At 30.0% G+C, this 16,406-nt stretch overlaps 1 protein-coding gene across 1 annotated transcript; it reads right to left on the bottom strand.

Moving 5' to 3' along the window:
* Positions 1 to 13,143: 13,143 nt before the first annotated feature.
* On the bottom strand, positions 13,144 to 14,928 carry LOC107475460 (cyclin-U2-1). The gene is made up of 2 exons (XM_016095093.3): positions 14,341 to 14,928; positions 13,144 to 13,716 (listed from the first exon to the last, which is right to left on the bottom strand). Exons 1-2 carry the CDS (start codon positions 14,796 to 14,798, stop codon positions 13,446 to 13,448), a joined length of 729 nt encoding a protein of 242 aa, XP_015950579.1. The 5' UTR covers positions 14,799 to 14,928; the 3' UTR covers positions 13,144 to 13,445.
* Between the last annotated feature and the right edge of the window lie 1,478 nt (positions 14,929 to 16,406).

Here is a 16,406-nt window from a genome sequence, read left to right as displayed (position 1 = left end):
AAAAAAAACAAAGTGATTTAAACTTTTTCTTTTAAAATATCTTTTATTATTATATTTTATATCAGTAAAATTCACTCTAAACCTTTTTTTTTAATTCACCCGTAATTTTCAATACTTACTTTATGTTGTAATTAAAAGAAAATAACATCATTAAACCAAATTGCTTCCATTTTTCATATATTCAATGATTGACATGAGAAGGAAGGTGGTACGACAGAACTAAAAGTAACCTTCTTCAATTCGATTGTGTTTTATTCTATCTTCTCACAATTTGTCTTATTTACCAACTTTTGTCTAGTTTGTTGTATATATGTTTGCCCCTCATAGTCTTTTACACGCTTAGATAATTTGGGAGGATAGATAAGAGACATTAAATTTCGGTGGTTATGTGCACATACATTAATGTATATAGCTCAAAGATTATGGTATGGGAAACTACAAGCTAGAGGGTACGAACTGGCCACACATTATGGTTTAATTTGTTTGCGGTTCCATTATCACTTCATAAACATATAAATAATTAAGCATTAAAGTTTGACTATTATATAGGTTAGGTGAATTATGAACATGGCTTCTCTCTGGCCACACATTGAAGTATTGAACTATATATTATTGAACTATATATTGAAATGTTCAGCTGCCAAACCCAACAACACCATAGAGAGTTCAATTTCAGCAATTTACATTTTACTGATTTTAGCATAATTAAATAACACCACCATTTTTAATATGCGAGATAATCCGTACATAAAGTAGTCCAATTCATATATAGATAGGATTTAAAACCCAAAAAAAAAAAAAAAAAAACAAAAAACACTGATGTGAATATAATATAATAATGTAATAATATAAATTGGGATTTTCTAGTTTAACGTATAAAACTTTAATTTTCATCCCATTTTTCGGTGTACATGTCTTATATAATGCGTTAATGACTGCTTTCTGTTTCTTTACAATTTTGAAATTCTCTCTGTTTCTTTTATTTGGATAGTGTACGTCTTCCAAAAATTCGGCATGTATTTTAGGTACATCCATCTAAATCTTCACCAAATTTATCATCTATTATATACTATAGATATGGGATTTAAACACAGGAGCAAGGTATATTATTTAATTTTAATTCTTATATCTTTTAAACTAAGACTTACTTAAACATGAAAGTCTTTTGAGTAAATGCCCATTCTAATTCCTGATCATTTGGATTATGGACAAAGCACACTCCCTAAATTTGAAATTAACAAACTGACCCTCAATCTCTATTGGAAGTATCCATTACCCCTGCAACCGAAAGACAAAGGGTGGGTTGTTGACGTGTCAGTGACTAGTCTACGTGTATATTGTACGTCCAATTTCGAAACTTATCAACCCCTGCAGAGTAGTCAAAACAGTGTCATGTGATTTAGGGTGTGTTTCCACAAAAATCCTTGTTCTTCTCCTTCAAATTACAAGTTGCCCTAACAGGCTAACACATTTAAAACTCTTTGTACGCATTCCCTCCAAAAACTCTCTGCAACGTTGACAACGTGTGACAGTAGGCTTGTGATCAGAGTGTCTGTCGATGATGATTACACGGCGAGGTAATTTTGCTGCAACGGTGAGTGATGGTTCCTCTTCTACTTGTTTTTTTTCTTTTTTTTTTTAATTTTACAGTTATTCAAGGACGTAGTTCACTTGGGTTTCAAATAATAGCAGTTTATAGATGCATGATGTAAGTATTTGCATGTAATATATTGTGGTTCGTTGGTGAACAAATTTTTCACATGGAGCATTGGGGACTAGGGCAAATATAGAGTTGGTAGTGGGTTAAAATATGATCTTGATTTCTGTTTAATAGTTAGTGAAATGCGTACGTCTTTGATTGTAAAATGTGTTTGAAAACATCATGTGAGTTTTTTTATTGAAAAGATTTTACAAAATTGTTAATAAGCATTGTTAATGTGATGCAGATGTCTATTTTTGTTGTACCTGTGTTTCATCATGGTGGCCAATTTGTGAGAGATGTGAGTGGAGTACTAAGCTACATACGTGAGAAGGTGCATAAGTTTTCGCCCATGGATGTAGATTTTGTGAACAAGAAGGACTTAGAAGAATTGTTTAAAGGGTTGGGATATCTAGAGTACAAAACAGTGTATTGGTTGGATCCAACAGTTAGAGTGATGGAGTTTGAATTGCATATACTGAAAGGTGATAAGGAGATTAATGAGATGTGTGAGTGCACCTTGAATAATGAAGGTTGTTCTGAATTCTTTCTCTTTCTTAAGCATCCAGTTTCACAACCAATAGAAGAACCTAAACTTGTGCCTGTGACAAAATCTTCTTTCTTCTTCTTCTTCTTCTTCTTCATATGATAGCTACGAGAGTGTTGAGGACGAGGCATATCACCTGATTATGAGAGTGAGAGCAACGAGTCTGAATCTTCAAGGGAGAAGAAGAAAAAAAAAGTTTGTGTCACAAAAAAAATTGTCACTGAAAAGCGTTGCAAAAAAAATCATCTAGAGGTATGTTGGAAAGAAGAGAACTAGACATGTCTTGAGTAGTAAAGCTGGAGTTGGGTCTGTGCCAAATTTTGGAGCCAGTGAAAGTGGAGTTGCTAGCGGGTTAGGTATAGGAGTTGGGCCTCATAATGCACAAAATGCTACCGAACTGGGTCAAGATGTAAGTGGGCTTGTAGGGGTTGATCCAATAGGTCCAACTAGTAGTAGTGAGTCTGAAGAGGACATCATGTATGACTATACATCTGAAAATATGCACACTCCTATTTCATCAGAGGATGAGAAGGGTTTAGTGGGTCCTGATTTGAATTAAGAGAATGACTATGGAGAGGTAAACTTTGAACTTGAAATGCAGTTTGCTACCATGAAAAGGTTTAAGATGGCTCTAAAGAATGTCTTTGTATGAGAAGACAGGGATTGTATGTATCTGAAGAATGAAAAAGAGAGTAAGGGCTAGATGTGCAAAGGCAACTTATCCCTGGTTGATTTATGTTGCCAGAAACTATGCAACCATGGCATACAAGGTGAAGACATTTCACAATGAACGCACATGTGGTAGGGATTACGGGAGTAACTTGGCTAATAGGAGTTAGGTTATAGATAAGTTGGTGAAGCGATTGGCAACTCAACCAAAATTTACTCTGAGGGAAGCATTAGAGTATCTGAAAGTTGATTACAATATGCAAGTACATCCAAAGATGATCAGTAGAGCCATGAAGGTTTCAAAGGAGACTGTGGTGGGTAATGAAAAGGCCTAGTTTGAAAAGCTTCGGGACTATTTAATGGAATTGCACTGGAGCAATTTAGGGAGCATTGCTGTCATGGATGTGAATCCACAACCACAAGGGCCACCGTTATTTGAGAGACTCTATGTTAGTTTAGATGCATGCAGAAAGGGTTTTAAATCTGGTTGTAGGCCCTTGATAGGCCTGGATGGATATCATCTTAAGGGATGCTACGGAGGCCAACTTCTTTGTGCTGTTGCACAAGATGCCAACAACCATTCATTTGTCGTTGCCTATGTTGTAGCAAAAGCTGAGAATATTGCTAACTAGATATGGTTCCTATCTCGACTTGAGAAGGACTTGGGTGATAACAAGTCCCATGGCTGAAACTTCATGTCCGATCAACAAAATGTGTCATTTGTCTTTGTTGTTTTCATTCAAATTTAGCTATAGTATAATGTCCTTGTTTATTCATTCAAATTTAGTTATAGTGTAATGTCCTTGTTTTTCTCAATCTTATTATTGTAGGAACTTGCTCGTGCTATAAAGGATGTAATGCCATTTGCTCATCACAGAAATTATGTACTGCACATCTATAAAAATTTTCAGCAGAAATGGAAGGACAAATAATTGAAGGGTCTTGTGTTCCAATGTTCAAGAAGCATAACACACATGTAATTCAAAGAGAACATGGAGAAGTTTAAGAGTGTCAACAATGTAGCTTGGGCATATCTTAATGCAATTAAACCTACTGTATGGTGTAGGGCTTATTTCAGCCACTTTCCAAAGAATGACATCACCACCAATAATATGTGTGAATTATGGAACTCGATAATAGTTGCTATTAGAGAAAAGCCAATCCTAACCATGTGCGAGAAGATTAGATGTACAATTATGAAGAAGATGGCAAACCATAAAAGGATCTTAGGGAGGCACACTGGGAGACTAGCACCTGCATAACAAAAGAGATTTGACTATTTCATAAAGCTTAGAAGCTGCAAGTGGAATGCGCAGTGGTGTGGGGATGATGCCAAGGTCTTATTTGAGATCACAAGGGAAAAACACAAGCTAAGAGTAAACCTGCAACAACATGCACATGCAACATGTAGCAGCTCATAGGTGCTTACAAAGTTAAATTGTGTTATTATTTGTAGTAGCTATACCCCACTTAACTTGATTTTGATTTTGATTTTTTGTTGGTTGTTACTGATTACTAAGTTTAAATTGTATTAATATTATTTGTAGTAGATTAGTGTTGGTTGTTGCTGATTACTAAGTTTAAATTGTGTTAATATTATTTGCAGTAACTGTACCTCACTTAATTTAATTTTGATTTTGATTTTGATTTTGATTTTTGTTGGTTGTTGCAAGTTACTAAGTTTAAATTTTGTTGATATTATGTGCAGTAGCTATATCTCACTTACTTTGATTTTGATTTTTGTTGGTTGTTGCTGGTAATTATTCAATGCAGGGATCCCTTGTATGCATGCTGTTGCTGTCATATCAAGATTAAGAGTGAGAGATGCTGAAAATTTTGTGAGTCCCTTTCTAACAATGGATGCAATAAGGATGACTTACAATGAGTGTGTTAAGCCAGTCAAAAGTAAAGAATATTAGAAACTCACTAATGCTCTAAAGTCTGACCCTCTTAGAATTGTGAGACCAACTGGACGTCCTAAGAAACGCAAAACTGAAGCACCTCAATCACTCCCGCTAGTTAGTGCTCATAAGGTGAGAAGAATTTTTCAGCTCACTTGTAACAAATGCAGAGAGAAGGGACACTACTATAAAACGTGTAAGGGAGCACCAAGTAGACCAAACTGGCAGCCTAAGAAGAAAAAGACTAAATTTGTCACCAATGAGTTGGTAATGCACAATGGTACTGAGGCTCTCCCATTAGCTGTTGCAGACCTGAATGCTCAAGAACAGGTACATGTGTGTATCTGTTAACAACTATTTGGATTTATGAGTCCTATTATAAAAATTGTTTGATGTCGATTTGGACTGATTATAACTTAGTTAGGATTTATGTGTGCTAAATATTAATTGTTAGAAATTGATTTGGTCTAAACTAGAAATAGTTAGGCATTATAGTGTAAAACACAATCAAATATTTGTTGACCATTGTAATTCTGTAGTAGACTACAATCAGCATTGGGCCCAATAACTAGAGTGTGGAAGGGATTCAGGCTTCTATAAAGACATAGTGGTAAGGCTCTTTGCATTACGTGCATGAAATTTGTTAGGGTTGAGTAATTAGTTAACCTTAGTCATCAATTACAGAACAAGGCAAGAAAGAACAAGAAAAAAATGGCAAAGAGATCCAATGTTGAGTCTAATAGGTTAATATCTCACAATAAGCTCTACAGACACAAGTGACACTATATATCTTTGTGTGTCACGAAAAAAAAAAAGCTTATTTCATACCAAATTCATATGTCCGTAATTCTTATAGTACATGCATTTTATTCTGATTGTTGTTTTCTTGTTTTGTTTGGCCAAAAGCCCATGAATGCACAAGTTAGTGAAAAGCTTCGAACGCTTTCTCTTTAGCAGTAGTTCCAAACACCCTAAACCCAGTTGAAATATTTAATATTACAATACTATCAGTGCCAATTTCTATTTCAAACAAGGCCTGCACAATCTAAGTTTAGGCCCAAACAAAAGATTTTTGGGCCCCCTGCTCAAATTCCACGGGATGTTGCTAACAACCCTCCCGAAACAACCTCACAACCTGGTGAAAGAGCACTTAACTCACATGGGCCACCAACAAACAATCCTAAAACAATTTTAAGTGAGACTATGGCAGTAGATAGTATTATAACTACCTCAAGGATGTTTAAGTTTATTCCCATTCCTCTGTCCAAAAAAAAAGTTTATTCCAATTTTAGACACTTTTAAGGGAAAGAAGAATTACGGATGTTGTTGGGCTCAAGATCTTAATTTGTCTTTGAGTTAATATGTTACATTTTGAAAGTTATTTGTCTTTTACATCGTATGTAATATTTTGGTTTATGCTTAATGGTTATTATTAGGATACAATCACAATGGTTTGGTTTACCATTGGCAAATACTCTATGTTTGGCTACAGACCAGATTGCCTTTCTTTTGGTGAAACTGAAACACACTTGCTGTGTTATTTTGATATTTCTATATAATTTGCAATCTTTAATGTCAAATGCAATTTCTTGTAATTATTGTTTTCTCATATATGCATTACAATGTAGTTAGTCAACAATAAATAACTACATTATCACAACTTTTAAACTAAACACAAGTCTTTCATTCATCAAAATTAAACTTAGTCATTGTAATTACAAAAGCCATTACTCATATATTTATTAATGCTATAGTAATTTCAATTATAAATTATAATATAATATCTCAACCATACAAAGCACTAAAGAGGAAAGATCATGAAAATATCACTGTAATTCTAAGCAGCAGTGTTAAAATGATTTTGCATTTACTATTGTTTGAAGCTATGTTTAATGTCCTTCTTTGTCCCATCGACATCTGCAGCAATACTATTCTTTATTTCATAATCTTCATCTGTTGTATCAGTTTATTGGAACTTGAAACATCTATAAAATTTTTGCCATCAAAATATGTCACATATTTGTCCAACCACGCCAACAAATTGTAGTGAGGAGCTTTTGTCTGAAAAAAAAATTCCTTGAGAATGTGAAAAGAAAACAACTCACTTATTTCAGCAACATCGGCAACCAATTACCTTAAAATAGAAACTCCTACAAAAAGCCTGCTTGGGGATGTCCTTGGTAAAAGACTCAAACAATATGGCATACGTTCCACAATTACAAGTAGGTGCTGTGAATTTCTTCTTCTTTTCAGTGGTCGCTCTTCTAAAGCTCCCAGTAGAATCCATCATCGCACTTAGATTCTCGTTATGTCTTTGGTGTTCCATTTAAACTTTGCTTCGTGATGAAGACCCTATGTATTCACCAGCCATGAAATGAAGAACTCAATATGCCCACATGACTACAAAGAACAAAAACTCTAATAACTTAAATGTTGACATTTCTAAACCTGAACCACACAATGTCGTTTTGGCTACTCTGCAGGGGTTGATAAGTCCCGAAATTAGATGCACAATATACACGTGAACTAGTCACTAACATATCAACAATCCACTCTTTGTCTTCTGGTTCTAGGGGTCGCGATGGATATTTTCAATAGAAGTTGAGGACTAATTTGTTAATTTCAAATTCTGAGAGTACACTTTATCTATAATCCAAATGATTAGGAATCAAAATTAATATTTACTCAAGTCTTTTGTAAGTATTTCAAACCAATTCTACGATAATAATTCTGTAAATATTTTTGTTTTTCTTATAAAAAGCTCACCTAAATAATCCTGGCAATTAATTTAAATACTAAAGCTAGTTTTGAATCTATTATTAAGAATTAGCTTAAATGGAATTAATTTGATCAAAATTTCTCTAAATATCAAATTACTAATTAAGAATCAAATTAAAATATTTATGTCGCAACCAATCTTATTACAAAAATATTATTTGTATATTAAATTAATTACTAAAATTAATAACTAATGTATTTATATATAAATATATATGTAATTTAATTTATTTTTAATATTTATTTATATTTTAATATATATTTTAGGATAACGCTAGGGAAACAATGGAATATGTGTACAATGGCTACAATGAATCCTTTAAAAGGCCCAATTTAGTTTAACAAAGTAAATTAACCATTACATAATTAAAGCACTAATATAAGCATGAAAAATATTAAAATAAAAGGCAGGAAGCATGTCATCATGTAACTAAAAAAATATTGCTTTTAAACATACTATTACATGATTAAAACACTAGGCTAAACATTCCATGGTTAGCATGGTGCAAATATAACTAGCATTCACTTCAATACAGTAAACAACTTCACCCACTGTATCACCCTATGGTTATGTATTTTAAATGCTTGCATGATCATAACCTAGAGATAATATACGCACACCATCGTTTAAAAATGCATTAATATAAGCATACCAAAAAATTAAATTATGCTATCCCATCATCCATATAAGCACGTAATTCCATAATAGAATGTTTAGCAAATAAAGATGCCATTTAACATGAAGAGAGCATACATTCATATAGAAAAACACGTACAAAAATATGCTTCCTGGATGTAATCATATAAGCATGTAATAATTTCATCTAATCCTCAGTGCATGTAATGATACCATTAAATATAAAACACCCATAAATTTATTTGCATCTCAACTGACTGATTACAATTGCATGTTTCAATAACAATACAATTAAAATACTCCTTTACATTGTGACTAAACCTAAAAACTAAACGCACGATAAACATCCATGGCAGGATTTGATGATCCAAATTGCTCACCTTGCTTAGCTCGTCAGAGGCTACACACTCTAGAGGTTCTACTATATCGACCTCCATTAATGAATTTCGGCTAGGTGATGTGCATAAAGGAGGATCTTCGCTTGAAACACGTCCTTCTTGCGATGCTGCCATTCTGAAGTCTTCAAAACCGGCTGCGCTGTGTGCGGAAGAGAGTGCGGCACTGGTTGGTTAGTCGTTGTTGGCGGTGCAATGTTCGATCGGAGCTGAAGGCTAAAACCGATCAACAGGACGCAGACACGGGTAATTGACTACTGTAGAAGGTGGAGATTAGCGCATGGAGCAGCGGTGTAATCCAGGAGGAAATGCCGTCAGGAAGATTCTAATTTAACCTAAATATTTGATTTCAAATTTCAAATTATTAATAATATAAAATTAATTAATAACCTATTATTTATTTTTAATTTCAATTACACCCCATTATATGCGTTGTACAATAAATATATTGTTTTTTCATATTTTTTCTATATTTTATATTAATGATTAATTTTAGTGGCCGATATTAATGTAAGTGTAGCATAGTGGATCCGGTCTTGTTGGCGCCGCTACTCGCAATTGACTTAGTTTTCCTTATTAATTAGTCCATAAATTTCCTTCTGAAAGTACGTGCAAAAAGACAAACTAAATAAAGAAAGAAAGAAAAAAAAAGGAAGGAGGAATCGTGGGTGAATGTCCTTTAAATCTTTAAATCTTTAATCACTTTTAAAAATAATGAAGATGCTCTGTCCTTCTTCCATGCATCGATGGAAGCTGTCTTCGGTTGGTAATGCATCATAATCCAATATAATTATAAAGTCATCCTACTATGCTAATTCAATTCCTACATATATAAAGAATATAGATAACCACCCATATATAGGGATAGATGGTCAACTTCAACAACAAAAGCTAAAACTTTTCGATCTTTTTTTTTTTTTTTTTTCCTTCTTCTTTTTTTTTTTTATTCTTTACTACTCTTTATACTTTAATTCTTTTTAATTTTGATTGGTATCTAAATCTTATGGTCAATAATCAGCTAATTCAATATGAAATTTGTGATCGTCATTCCTCTCATTATTTTTTTTCTAATGGAACTGATTTTTTTAATTAAATTTTAATAATCAAGTCAACAATATCTTTTTTACTTTCTTTCTTTTTTATTGGCTGATTTTTTTAAAATTTTTCTTAGACTATATTTTATTACCTTTTTCAAAATTTAAAATCCAAACAAAAAAGTCAATATTAATCTGAGTGATAAGCAATTCGAATTAGCTTAAGTAAGATTCAAATTCAAAACTTAGTGTATGTAAGTATTTCTGTTAAAAGAGTCACTTAATATCAGGGGTCGAATCCCGTTTTGTGCATGCGACCCATTGGTCAGCAACAAATTTTTAAATGGAGTTCAGTACCGTAACAGATTAATCTTTGACATACTGAATTAGAAAATACCGTAAAAAAAAAAAAAAAAACTCACCTAATACAATTAAGTGTGTGATGTCAAGTGTATGTAACTATCTTTATTAGGAGACTCACCTACCATAACTAGATGTGCAATCTAGGTTGGATTTCGAATTAGTCGGAGGAAAGTTCTAAATATTGGATGAACAATTAAAAAAAATCTAGACCTAAAAAAATTTTTAACAAAATCTTATCTCCCTAGGCTACCTCAATGTTAGTCCATATATAATTTTTCGTTTCTTTTAAAATATATAATTCTTTTTAAAACTTTTCTTTTTCTATTTTTTTAATTTTGATTTCTGAACTTTTGTTTGTCAATTACTGTTAATTAGAAATAGAAAGTTCATTAAAAGGATAATTGGAAAAAAGCAACAATAACAAGTTAACAACACCATCTTTAGTTAATGGATGGTGGCGCCTTGGCCATTATTGGCTACGCTCCTTCCAAACAATTAGCCCTTCATATGAAAAGAAACTGTTTTAAATATTTGTGTTAGTTTTTTAAATTAAAGTATTCAAAACTTTAGCAGAAAGTTTGAGAGTTTGAGTTTCAAAATTTTACTAATTGAACGAAAATTCTTTTCCTCTATTTATACAATAAACCTTCAAGGTTGTGCTTATAATCTGTTAAAGAAAAATTCAAAGTGATTAATAATTTATTTTTATCTTACATTTCAATCAATGTTAACCAATAATTTTTCTTTTTCTAACAGTAAAATTAGTCTTCTAACATTTTTTATTTAGTAAACGACTATGTTTGAGGCTCATCATTAAACCATTTTTTACTAAGAAACGAATGCTGCATTTTTTATTAATTAAATAAATCTTAACTTTTTATGTGTTGTAATTTATATTAGTGGTTCAAATTTAAAAGGATAATCTACTAATTAGTTTGACCACTTTTTTAGTAAGATTATAAAAAAAAAAAAACTCAATCTATTCATGAATGTTAAGGACTAATACTTTTAGTGTAAAAGTAAAAAGTTGACTAATGTTAATAATTCAAATATAAGGTGTAAATAAAAAATATTAATAATTTAATATTTCTCTTTGTTTATTACTTCCAACAAGAAGTCATTTTCAAAAAAAAATTATATTCCCTATTCTTTTCGAAATGCATTATTATATTATAAATTTATTTTTCATCTAATTATTCGATTTGACCCATGCATATCATTTTCTACATTGTTTAAAACTCGAGGGAAATTCTTTTTAAGTTTTCAGAATTTGAAACAACTCAAAGAAGGCTCAATTTGATTTAGATGCAGCATTGATTTAAATCATATTGATAATGACGTAAGTCACAACATAACATGACTAAGTCATTTAACTAAGGGCCCCTTCCTAAACACTATTCAATGAAAAGCATGCCCAAACTTATTGACATTCAAAAATTTTATTTTACGATTAATAACTTTTCATTTAATAATAATATAAACAAACATTCAAAATTCGTATTAATATTTCCCATCATACAACATAATTACATAATTAATTAGTTTAATAAAAAATTAATTATTTTACATCTTTATAATCTAATTTTGACAACAGGTTGACACCTCACCTTTTTATAAATTAAATATATAATAATAATAAATAAAATTAATTAAGATGATAAACAGATTATTTTTTAATAAATAATAAAAGTGAAATATATTTTTTATGAATTATGTATGATAAATGACATTTTAAAAAAATTATGTACTAAATCTCTTATATTCTCGTTATATATTTTATAGATTACTTAATAATTATTTAAGCATTTAATAAAAAATTAAAATTAATTTAAATAATAATAATAATAAATTTTATTACCTAGATAAATAAAAATATAAAATGTGTTATTATTTTAATTAATTTTTAAATAATTTTTTAATTCAATTTATATTTGAGAATTAATTATCAAAATACATGTTTAATACAATTTTTTTAATTTATTAATAAATATTAAAGTTGAGTAGAAAAAAATTAAAGGGTATAAACTTTAGCTAAATAAATTTATTAATTAGATAATTCTACAATCATATTTCATTTTTATTAGACTTTTAGATATAAATTAGAATTTAATTTTGATATACTGATAGTATAAAATATTTTATATAATTATCTAATTATGTTTATTCTTTTAGATGATCATTTACAGAATGTAATTAATATAAAAATAGTTATTTTTTATGATATGATGTTACGTAATTAAATATACATATAAAACTAATTTATACTAATATTATATTAAAAGTTAATTTAAATATTTTAAGACAAAATTTAATAGATATTTTTTAACATAAAAATAAATATAATTTTTAATAGACATATATATGTTTACATTTTTTCAAAATGCTAGTAGAGGCACTTGCCCCCACAAGCTGCCACATAAATGATAAATCCGTCCCTGTATCATACAGACCAATAATCTCATGATAACAGTGTTAATTACCCACTTATTATTGCGCCATCTAAGGAATCTATTGTGTTGATAAAGTGCTCTAAGGGCCATAAAACGCACTATAACTTAAGTGGTTTTTTTTTCACCATATTTTTTTATTTCATAAACTAAAGATTAATTTATTGTAGATTAAATTTTTTTTAAAAAAATTATTATTAATTAATAAATTATTACATATACAAAATAAAAATTAAATTCTCTGAAATTTATTTCAACAAATAAGTAAAATAAGCACTCAACTCATTAAAGTTGGTTATATTACAACTGAGTTGATTTGCTTAAAGTTTAAGGAAGTTGAATTTGTTAGATTACACTATAATGCCTCTATTTCTGAATCAATTTTCTCCAAATATGATTACTAGTTACTACTTACTAGGTACTACTGTGATTGGAAAAACATCAAAGTATGTTGCCCCAAATTCTAAGCTATGAAAAAATTTCCTTGATCACTCACTATCCTACGAGTCTCTCTGGAAGATATTTACAAACAGGGGATACTGATTAGGGAAACAATTTTTGCAATATGGGTTGGAATATTCATTCCCTATGGGAAGAAAATATATTAACATATTTATGAAATTTTAAATTAGGCTAAATTAAATTTTATTAATAAAATTTAAATGCCATAGTATTTATTAAAAAATCACAAAGTTTTTCCGTGGAATTAAAAATCCATTGTTTCCTTGTGATGAAACAACACAAATTTATACATCACTCTCACTTAGCCTCACCTATCATCTATTGCCCTTAAATCTCAATCCCCTAACAAACATTATAGATTTACACTCATAATCTCTCTCTGTACACATTAACCACCTTTTCTTTATTTGAAGGTGAAAAAGAAACCTTAACAAAAATATCATTAATCCCCCTCCTCCCCTTCCCTAACTAAAAATAACAAAATAAACCATATTAATTATAATGAATTAATTTCTACAACATAACACGTGCAATTTGAGTGTAGCCCCTTTCATCATCTGTATGCTGACTTGCTTTGATTTGTTCAGCACATCTCAGTGTTCTTTCGATGTGGTACCCTCCTCCAATGCTAACTTCTCTCTCTAAATGGCAACAATAGCTCTCAAACACACTCACATTCACATGCAATTTGAACCCCATCAAGAACAAGAACTCTACCTCCAATTTATTCAATTCATTTGTTGTCAATCCACCCACTCTTGCAAAATATGAATTCCTATAGTTCCTGTTCAAAATCAACAATAAATTTAGTTAATTAATTAATTAATAATCATACTAATTGGGAAGCAGGAAAAGGAAAAATTTTACACATTATGTATTTGTCATACATCATATTCATTAACAACAACATTCCCCAAAAAAACTTGGCCACCTAATTAAACTGTCCATTTCCTTAGTAGTTAAACAAGTATTGTCAATGATTGAGACTGGAAATAAAACAAACTTCTTGTCTCAAATCAACAAATCCTTTACCAAATAATTAATTATTATCATTAATAAAAAATTAAATTTAATAAACATCATCCAACACTACTTTTCAGCAAAAAAAATCTCGTATTGCCTGAAATTTAATTTGACTTTTTTCTACTCCTGAATAGAAAAGAATCAGCTTAAATTTATACTTTAAATCAATACAATATTATTAATGTTTTCAAAATTTATATAGATAAATAAAACATAAAAAAAATTTTAACTGCACCTAAAATATTAATATTTTAATAGTTTTAACCGTCGATCTCAATTATAAAATATATATATATAATATATTCCTGAAATACCGATGTTACAAATACATTTCAAAAATTTCCTTAAACATATAGTGGGAGAAGAAGAAGATGAAAATACTTACATGTCCTCCACATACTTGGAAGCCATCATGATAGTTGTTATGAGGAGCCTATGAACATTCCTTGCATTGATCCTAAAGCTAGGGTTGTTCTGACAAAATCTATCAATATAAACATATGCAACAACATAAACAGAGGGTCCTGCCCTTGTGTACCTAAAGATCCTCTCCAAATAGGATTGGATTGTCATGTCAGGGATCTCTCTGCAATCAAATATGTTTGTGTTCTTCGATTTCGACGACAAAATAAAAGTCGAAGAAGAAGGAGGAGACGCATAAGAAGAAGAACTGCCATAGTTCTTCACAATTCTTTGTGTCCTTGCCATGCTTCTCTCAATGAGTGAAGCAAGAACATTGATCACTAATGGGGTGTTGGAATCTTCTTGGTATGAATAAGAGTACAAGTCATAGCGCAATTTCCTTGGTGAAATTATCAAAGAAGAAGAAGAAGAATAAGCCATTGAGAGAAAGAAGGAAGAAATTAAATAAAAGAGATGTTCCTTTTTTTTTCTTGTAGAAGAAGAAGAAGAATTTGAAAGGGATTGGTGTAAAGCTTGTTGTTTGTGTTGTTAAGAAATAAGGACTAATAATAAGTAATAATGTGAATGAGAAGGTTTAAGAATTGGGGTTTTATATACTAAAGAGAGTGATGAAGAAAGAACTTTGGGGATTGGGATTTGGAGAGAGTGAATAAAGAAATGGAAAAAATTAAAAATAAAAAATTAATAGCAATTTGGTTTATGTGACTTTTGGAATTTTTTGGATGGTGGGTGGAAGCTTGATAAGTAAAAAAAAAATTAAAATTAAATATATAAAGAATGAGAGATGAAAAATTTATAATAAGATATGAGTGCCTCCAGTTTGTGATGGCAAAGTACAAACATCTCCAGCTAAGCTTTCTCTAAAAAATGCATAAAATAATAATGAGGCATTTTGTTTTTTATTTTATTTTATTTTGTATTTTTTTTCATATAAATTTAGCAATGTGGCATTCTTTCTGTGTTTCGATGAAATTGCTTTCCCCGCCGACAGTATGGTGAAGGGTATTAATGGAAAAGTGGGAAATAGAAGAGATTAGAGATAAATGCACATACATAGTTGGTAGGTTATTGGGTGGGTGCTTGGGCCTACAAAATTAAAGAACTTTCAAATCGTATCACAATATTTAATTTTCTTTTGCAAATTATTGCATAAATATCTCAACAAATAACCTAAAGCTACTTGGGAGATTTTACATAACTATTAAACAGACTCACTTTATTCGAGTCAAATTAATTGAAATTTATTAGACATTGAAAATTGATGATTTATAACAAAATAAAAATATGCATTTAGTAAAAAAAAATATTAAAGCTTCAATAATATCTCTAGCTAAAAAACTAAAAAATAAATAAATATGTATTTTATAAAAACAAAACAAATTATTTAAGCATGAATTTTAAAATAAGATCTCATATTTAATTTTGTTTCTTATGGATGAAAAAAAAATTGCTAAGATAACTATAATACATCTCGACTCAAATAAAATTACATGTATATGCCTGTTGAGATACGGTTCATTGGCAATTTAAAGAATTTATATGCAGATAAACTTTTGATAATTTTCATTACGAAATTTTATAGGTTTTCTAAAAATATTTAACTATTAAATAGATATTTTAAGAACTACTAATATTAGACATATTTGATCTATTGTAATCTTCTATCAATTTTATGATAATTTTGCACATATATTTTTAGATAAATTTTAAGCTATTTATTATTTAATGTTTAATTTTTGTTTTTTTTATAACAAATTTAAAATATTAATTTTTATTTTTTTAATAAATTAGCTATAATTTTTTAGGCATCACAGCCATTACTATATTCTTATATGATATGTCTATTTTGTGACATGATACATGTGCATAACATGCTTGCATTTGTTACAGAATTGACTTAGATACTAACTCAAGAGCATAATGTATCTAACGTTATTAATAATATTAATACTGAAAAATATATTTATTAGTAGACGAAAAATATTAGGTAAACAGATTATTTCTTTTGTTTTTTAAATTTAGTTAAAA

Source organism: Arachis duranensis, chromosome 2, assembly GCF_000817695.3.
Source record: "Arachis duranensis cultivar V14167 chromosome 2, aradu.V14167.gnm2.J7QH, whole genome shotgun sequence".
Classification (NCBI taxonomy): domain Eukaryota; kingdom Viridiplantae; phylum Streptophyta; class Magnoliopsida; order Fabales; family Fabaceae; genus Arachis; species Arachis duranensis.
This window is presented reverse-complemented; position numbering and strand designations above follow the sequence as displayed.

Coding starts and splice junctions, on each gene's coding strand:
- LOC107475460 (XM_016095093.3), bottom strand. CDS start 14,798: ATGGCTTATTCTTCTTCTTCTTCTTTGATAATTTCACCAAGGAAATTG. Junction 13,717..14,340: donor TCCAAGTATGTGGAGGACAT/GTAAGTATTTTC, acceptor GATTTTGAACAG/GAACTATAGGAATTCATATT.